Source organism: Panulirus ornatus, chromosome 49 (genome assembly GCF_036320965.1).
Source record: "Panulirus ornatus isolate Po-2019 chromosome 49, ASM3632096v1, whole genome shotgun sequence".
NCBI classification, from domain to species: Eukaryota; Metazoa; Arthropoda; class Malacostraca; order Decapoda; family Palinuridae; genus Panulirus; species Panulirus ornatus.
The window spans coordinates 8,057,602-8,066,334 of record NC_092272.1 but is presented as its reverse complement, the minus strand read 5'-3'; the positions used below and the strand labels follow the sequence as shown (position 1 = coordinate 8,066,334).

Sequence of the window (8,733 nt, the reverse complement as noted above, 5' to 3'; positions counted from 1 at the left end):
TTACACACTGGATTTTTACTCTTATACTTCTGTGCACTTGAGCTGTAAAGCCATAGAGCAATCTTACACTGGGCAGAAGTATGATATTTTGCAGAACTAGAAAACTGGGCCTCTATGTAGGATGCTGAAACTGTCTCATCCCCTCCCACAAATTTCTTTTTGATACTTCAGTGCAAGCAAAAACAGTGAATTACTGAAATCTCATGAAGTATAAGGAATTAATGGGGTTTTAATGAATGTGGTTGGCCAACTCTGATATTTCAAGAATTTGGTAGAACCCTGTAGTTATGGAAGTGGAGCTAAATTTGAAGTGGAAAGGCTATCCATTGCAATTCTTGCTTTTTGGTAATCAAAGGCCCCTTGACTTCCATTTAAAATGCTGCCAGTCACCTAAGAGACAGCAGTTTCCACACCTCAAAGTTATTTTTCACAGTGCCATGTAATTTTCTTGAAAGGATTAAAATGACCCAAAAACTTTTATTACTCCATGAAGTAACTCCCTCCCTACATCAGTAAATAAATCCTATATATTTCTCCTGAATAATCTCTAGTACTCAATCACAAATCTTCATGGATTACAATAGAAAAGGAAATAAGAAACAAAAGAAGCTTTATTGTTTATTTTAATACTGCTTCCATGTGTACCATAGGAACTTGCAAGCATACATGCACTGTTGCACTAGATGTACTGCATAATCACCCTTAATACCTAAAAATTTACTATGTACAAGCATATTTACAAAGCCACTGCAACTTTACAGTTTGGCTGTGATTATATAACTTTGTACACTAAAGATAGAATCTGACAGATATGATGATGAGGAATGATATGAAATATGTATAAATTTCACTAATATGTGGGAATGAATAACTCCAAACTCAAGCTAGCAGGCAATAAAACTCCTACTTCAACTGCAGCAACACTGCATTCTTAATTGTCTGTAAAACTTTTTATCACTGAACAGATGCATGATTCAGCTCCATGGACTTTATGAAGCATACAACATATAATTAATCAAGCATGAAAATCCATGTGTGTCAATGCTCTCATTAAGAACAATATTCTCTAGTGATGATTACATAAGGCACAACTTAACTGCAAAATATTCATGCCAAGAGGATACTTCCATATAAGTCAAATCTATAACATCCTTTGACAATGCAAGTGTCAGTCCTCAAACAGTAAACTAAGGACCAATTACCAAAACTGGGTTAACATTTTCTGTCCTTTCTGCATGATAATGTAGTCTGGCACTGTAATCCTCGCAGCTCAGTTAGCACCCAGCTAACTAGAGCTAGAGCTTTACTTTATACAGAAGCTGTCATGTACACAGGAAGATGGAAGATGAAACACAAAATACTGGAAATAAACATGTTCTTAGAGAAAAGTTATCACAGCTATTTTAAGAGTATCTTTATCCTACATTACCAAAAGGTCGATGGTAATACTAGGACTGGTTCAAACATTCTTTTATAACTTGGAATGATGTAACTCAATGTTGGGGTATCAATGTTTTGTACTGGAAACGGTATCATATATATTTCTCTCTTTCTGAGACTTTTATACACAGCCAGATAAATTAACAAGATTTTACTTGTCTTTTCTGCAAAGCAAAAAAATTCAGACTAGACAGATTGATTCCTTATTTAGATAAAACAAATCTGATTATAGAGGAAATAATAAGTGTAGTACTGCCAATAAAAATAGAACAATTAAAGCATTAAAGGTATGAAAGATTCAAATATAATGTGATAATCACTTGGAAAGTATTATGACAAAAGGCACTTTTCACAACTGCAGTAAAAATAATGTTCTGTTTATACAGAACTTATATTTTCAATTTTTGATGAGCATACAAAAATATGTAGATATCTAACTAATGTCATGTTTGGAAAAGCCACAATTAGCTCAATGTCAAAACCTTTTAATGCTAAAGTATTTGAGTAATCACATAAGGAATTATAAACTCAACAAATTTGAAGCTTTGTTCTTCCTTAACGAGAACTTCATGTCTCAAAATGACAGTAAATTGATGTAACATAATTATAAACTGTCTGCCAATTGGGACGTTCTGATGTGATCATATCGTTGACATCCTGCAAGGAAAACAGGTGTTAATAAAGCAAACTTTTAACCAAATCAAAGGCTCCTGTTATGAAAAAATACATAAATTAGTCCCATCCTAGGATTAATCGAAATTAATAACTTTACACAAAATTCTGAACCCACATTAAAATACCTTAAGATATATCATTTTCATAAAAAGGGACAAAATATTCACCTAACTATCCCTATCTGATAAATTAAGCATTCTTAGTTCATACTTACCAATGAATTATGTATACCCACTGATTCTGCAGCCGATATTGCAACCTGAAAGTTATGTCTCTTATTTTGAGGTGAAAGATGTTTATAATTAATCTTATCTGGTAGGTAGGTGTCTATGATAGCACAAAGGGCAAGGCCATCATTCCAACTAGAACTGAAGTTTGTAATATCAACATTGCTATAGTCTACAGTCTTGTTCTGACACCATTTGAGCAAGGCATTTCTCTTTGATCCCCCACTTTGGGCTAAAGAAGCCAGAGGATCTTTCTTATCAACCACAGCACTTATCTGAAAAAGGTGAAAAGTGTAAGTGCATGCAGCAGAAGAAACCAATTAAATCTCAAACAGCTTTGTATCATGACAGTAGGTTAGAAAGACTTACAGCCTCAAATTTACCAGGTAAGATTCTGCTGGACAACAAAAGCAGTGATATCCCAAACATGGAGAATGCCACATCATCCAAAAATTGGCCAAGTGAAGCTCAACTCATCATACTTTCAGCTATTTCATTTCTTTTCACCTAAGCATATGCCTCACCTCGAACAGTGAAACCATTGCACAGCATCAGTTGGTAATGAAGGTGCTATTTCTAACACATTGTAAGAATTTGAATCCATGACCACTTTACAAACAACTATTGGTGGTCATACAATAAGACTTACAATTCCAATATATATTTTCAAAGCTTACCGGAAGGATTAAATGATTGTTGTCGAGGGCAGAATCATTCATTAATCTATCAAAATAACAATCTTTCCTTTATCTTGATTCCCATTTGCATAGAGGGTCAAATGTATACAACTTGCTTTATTCATAAATGTTCTCAACCTACATCCAGTATGTTAAAGTGAATATCAAATACCAAACTCGTATAAACACCTCTTAATTTGTCACTTTCCACACTCAGGTTATAAAGAAAATCTCCAACGAACTGAATAATAATATTCATACTTTAAATCTACTCTCAACATATTGCCTTAGCAAGGTAGCATCAGGAAAAGATGATGAAGCCAATTTCTACATTTGCAAAGAAGAACTACAGGAAGGATTTGTAGCCTTCCACTCATACTCCTCTTAACTGCCTTCCAAGGCATTCACGAGATACATGGGTAGGATTCCCATGCCCTCAAGGATACTTGAAGTAGGAGTACTTTCATGTGTTACAATTTCCTACCACTAAGAGGTAGCATGAAAAATAGACATTACTTGTAGTAATGGATATAAACTTATGGGCGAACATTTTACCTTGAGTGTGGCAAAGTACTTTCTCTTCAGCAGGACTATGTTGTGCTGCAGTGGTGCTGACAGTGATGTATTCACAGGCCACCTAGGGTCATGCTCACAGGTTTAAATCATGGTTGTGACAGTTAGTCCACAGTCAACCCAGCTGTTCATCTTCCCCTAAGAGCTGGTCAACAAACTGGATACCTAGTTTAGGCTAGGAAAACACAGAAAAGGCCACATTTTTTCACACTCAGTCTAGCAGTCATGTGTAATGCACCAAAACCACAGCTCCCTATCCATATCCGGACCCCACAGACCTTTCCATGGTTTAAACACCCAGCCACTTCACATGCCCTGGCTCAGTCCACTGACAGCATGTCAACCCCAGCATACCACATCATTCCATTTTACTTTATCCTGTGCATGTTGAGGCCCAAGATTATTAAAAATTCTTTCACTCCATCCTTCCATTTCTAATTTGCTCTCTCCATTCTCCTTGTTCTCTTCACTTCTGACATATATATCTCCTTTGTCAGCCTTTCTTCATTCATTCTCTCTGTGTCCAAACTATTTCAGCATGCCCTCTTCTGCCCTCTCAACCACACTTTTTATTGCCACACATCTCTCATACCCTTTCATTGCTTACATGATCAAACCACTCGCATCACGTATTGCCCTTAAACACTTCCATTTCCAACATATCCACCCTCCTTCGCACAGCCTTAGCCTATAGCCCATGCCTTGCATCCATGAAATACTGTTGGGATTACTATGCCTTCAAACATACACACCTCACCCCTATCGTTTCTAATGCGATCAACTCTTCTCACACCACATAATGTCCTTAAACATTTAATTTTCAACATATTTACCCATTTCCATACATTTTTTTTTTTTACTATGGGCCCACAGTTCAAATCCATAAAGCACTGTTGGGAATACTATACTTCCAATTTACTCAACTTTGCCTTACAGACAGCAACCTATTTTTCCATAAACCTAAACTTTTGACCCCTTGCCCACCATATGGTTCACTTCAGCTCCCATTGTTCCATATCCTGCAATGTCCACTCAAAGGTATCCAGAACACCCCATTTCCTCCAGGTTCACTCAATTCAAACTCAACCAAATGGTAATAACATTATGGGAGTAGTAACAATGCATGAATACTATGTGGATTCAGTGGGAAAAAAAAAAAAAAAGGTCAAGTGTATTGGTAAAGTGATCATGACAGTTGAGAGTTTCAATACTGTTCCAAAATGTAAACTTTGCCAGGAAAATTAAAACTAATAATGATCATGATTCAGCTATAAATTAGCTTGTCGTTCACTGTAGCAACTCAACATGCCTTCAAAAATTTTCCCATGTCACACAGAGGTTCATCTTGCTGCAAAGAGCAGCTTGGACACCAACAAAAAATCTATACTAACAGAAGAGTAAAGATTGGTAACTGTTCTGTTTCTAGGAGAGGTGAATGCTATTTGTAAAAGAAAATGATGGGTTGTGATTGGATGGGTTTCAGGTGGCCAACTGTTCAAATGATGCAATCACTTTCACTGTGGTTTAGCTTCTATTGGCTGTTACAACCTAAACCAGCCTGGTAAAGTTTAGGCTACTAAATCCTTATTAATCATTCATCAGCACATGCAAAAACTATAACACATTTATGCTTCATCAAAGTCTATAAAAGATATTTGTATCACCTTACATAAAACAGTTTACCTGTCCATAACTATTGCGTCTCATGGAATGGTCCAGCTTATTGCTTAGTATAGAAATTGGTTTTGAGACATTTTCTCCAGATCCAAGGGCATTTATCTTGCCAGAACTTTTATCTGTCAATTGTGACATCTTTACATTGTCAGGGAGATTAGAAGAGCCAGGAGATGGCTTTGCAAAGGTAGACTGAGAAAGTGAAGACTGAGTGAGGCCCTCAGTGAAAGAATTCCGTTGAAGAGGCCTTAAGGGAGAAGGTACCGTAGAAGAGCCAAGGGTGTTTCCTGCATCCTTTAGCAGAGATGATGAACCACTACGGATCACAGTCTGAAGAGGGAGCAAAAAATGATCACTAGTATGGCAACCACAAAAGTATGACACCTGAAATATGTCGGTCAGCATATATATTCTAGCTCATTTTTTGCTGGTTATATCTAACTTCATGGAAGATGCTGCTCATTATAAAATCAAAACCAAACTAGTACAGTAACTGCTTTACTGTCTTTAATTCATACCTCTGTGTCAGCTCTTTTGAGGATAGGTGTAGCAGTTTTGTTATTGTTATTATTGATGTTGCTCTCACTACCAGTACTACACAGGCTTGATGTTGAGGAGCTTCTAGAACCTGCACGAGTCTGCCGTGTTGCACTTTCTATGGATTCTGTCAAAAAGAGTTGTGGCTTTATATTTCAAATACTCTAGTGAAATTTGAAAAATGTTTTCTGTAAGAAAAACAAATAATGGAAATCTACATCTACTATCTGTATTTGAGAAGTGAGAGACCTTACCTAAAATCATTAAATGCACCTTCTACTAGAGATTGGTCAACAAAGATTTTGTCCCAAGAAAAAATTTCTGCTTCTTAAGTATTTTTGCATGCTAAATGCAAATATGTTTTCAGAATTTCTATGTTGCTGATATCTTTTTTGTTCCAGCATACTCACATATCATTACGCACAGTATATATGTACCATTGCTCTATGGAGCATTTGAAACAAAATGTTTGACAAACACAGCTATTCTATTTGTTTGTGAAGTGAAACAGCTTCTTTTTGGAAGCACAAGCCCAGATAAATGAATCTCCAGGGGCCCAAAGAAACACAACTGGAAATGTTGGGACATTAACACAGCGCCCATTCCTAAGCAGCAATTCTCTGTCAGTTGCGAGATAGAACTCAATGTGTAAACAGTATCTTTTCCATTCTGCTCACAGATTGTGCTTTTGTGTATTCAAGTGCTGTGTTGATAACCTATCCACTATTAAAATGCTGAGAAACTGTAAATACTCCAAATTCTTTCTGCTACATCTGTGGTGAATTGACATTCATATCAAAAAAACATTCTTTCACACCCCTCATTAAATAATGCTATGAGCATTACTTTGGTTGTAAAGTGGGTGACCATGTTAAAAGTTGGGTCCTCTATATTTACTGTCTCACATGTGTCAAGCTTCTCACAGCATGGGCAACAGGTTCATAACATATGCCTTTTACCATTCCTATGGTTTGGAGAGAACCCAAAGATCACGCTTTGGATTGCTACTTCTACCTGACAAGTATAAAAGTAATTACATCAAAATCCAAGCACACTGTTAAATATCCTAATTTACCATATGCTATAAGGCCAGTACCTCACAATCAGGAAATATCTGTGCTAGAGCCTCCAAGATACATGACACTGAGTGATGATGAGCCTGGTGATTACAAAGCAGACCAAGTGGAGGACAATATGGATCCAACATTTGAAGCAAACTGTTCTTCAAGTGAACCACATTTGCTGAGTCAAGGAGATCTTAATGATTTTCTCCGATTTAAATTTCTCTAAAAAGCAAGCAGAACTTTTGGGCTCCAGGTTAAAGGGCTGGATACTTCTCCAGGATGAAACTAAAGCTTGTTTTTATCATGATCACCATGTCGCTTTCAAAGAATTTTTCTCTCTTGAAGATGGTGTGGTGTTTTGCAATGATGTTTGTTCTGTAATGGAGGCACTTGGTCTCAAATGTAACACAGGTGAATGGCACCTGTTTACCGATTCATCAAAAGTAAGCTTGAAAGTGGTTCTACTCCAAAACGGAAACAAGTTCTCCTCTGTTCCTCTGGCTCAAACAGCTAATGTTTGAGCCAATGTGAATAATTGTAGAATAACCTGAAGCTTCTTTTGGAAAAAATGAAGTACGGGGACTTTAAATGGAATGTATGAGGTGACCTAAAGACTGTGGCACTTTTACTTGGAATGCAACTTGGCAAAATGAAGTTCTGTTATTTCCTCTATGAGTGGGACAGCTGGGACAAGAAAAATCATTATGTACCAAAAGTGGCGAAAACAAACATCAATGGCTCCATGGAAGAAAAATGTCATCAATCATCCTCTAGTTGATCATGAGAAAATTCATCTGCCTCCTTTGCACATTAAGCTTGGGTTGATGAAGAACTTCCTCATAGATATGGATAAAACTGGCCAAGGATTCACATATTTGAGGAATAAATTCCCCAGAATCAGTGATGCAAAAATTAAGGTACTTTTGTAGGGCCACAGATCAGGGAACTGCTTCAAGATGAAAAGTTTGAGGAAGAGCTAAATGAAATTTAAAAAACTGTATGGCTGTCATTTAAGAGTTTGCAAAGATTTTTTTTTTCTTTTGGTAGGGGGGTGTCCACAGATCAGAAAACTACCATGATGTTGTAAAAGATCTACTGACTCAATATAAAGCTCTGGGATGGAATATATTTTTATATATTTATTATACTTTGTCGCTGTCTCCCGCGTTTGCGAGGTAGCGCAAGGAAACAGACGAAAGAAATGGCCCAACCCCCCCCATACACATGTATATACATACGTCCACACACGCAAATATACATACCTACACAGCTTTCCATGGCTTACCCCAGACGCTTCACATGCCTTGATTCAATCCACTGACAGTACGTCAACCCCGGTATACCACATCGCTCCAATTCACTCTATTCCTTGCCCTCCTTTCACCCTCCTGCATGTTCAGGCCCCGATCACACAAAATCTTTTTCACTCCATCTTTCCACCTCCAATTTGGTCTCCCTCTTCTCCTTGTTCCCTCCACCTCTGACACATATATCCTCTTGGTCAATCTTTCCTCACTCATCCTCTCCATGTGCCCAAACCACTTCAAAACACCCTCTTCTGCTCTCTCAACCACGCTCTTTTTATATCCACACATCTCTCTTACCCTTACGTTACTCACTCGATCAAACCACCTCACACCACACATTGTCCTCAAACATCTCATTTCCAGCACATCCATCCTCCTGCGCACAACTCTATCCATAGCCCACGCCTCGCAACCATACAACATTGTTGGAACCACTATTCCTTCAAACATACCCATTTTTGCTTTCCGAGATAATGTTCTCGACTTCCACACATTCTTCAAGGCCCCCAGAATTTTCGCCCCCTCCCCCACCCTATGATCCACTTCCGCTTCCATGGTT

General features: G+C 37.6%; 1 protein-coding gene across 10 annotated transcripts in view; it reads right to left on the bottom strand.

Annotated features, from left to right (window-relative positions):
- Positions 1-605: 605 nt before the first annotated feature.
- Positions 606-8,733, bottom strand: part of LOC139764378 (cytospin-A-like) — a 394,738-nt gene continuing 386,610 nt past the window's right edge. For 9 of the 10 annotated variants that reach the window (XM_071690941.1, XM_071690936.1, XM_071690938.1 and 6 more), the window contains 4 exons: positions 5,785-5,930; positions 5,276-5,596; positions 2,330-2,617; positions 606-2,097 (listed from right to left, as the gene is read on the bottom strand). In XM_071690941.1, the coding sequence (XP_071547042.1) occupies positions 2,008-2,097; positions 2,330-2,617; positions 5,276-5,596; positions 5,785-5,930 (845 nt within the window). In that variant the 3' untranslated portion in view covers positions 606-2,007. Of the gene's footprint in view, positions 2,098-2,329; positions 2,618-5,261; positions 5,597-5,784; positions 5,931-8,733 lie in introns of those variants that run through there. The other variant, XM_071690942.1, reaches the window with a different exon arrangement.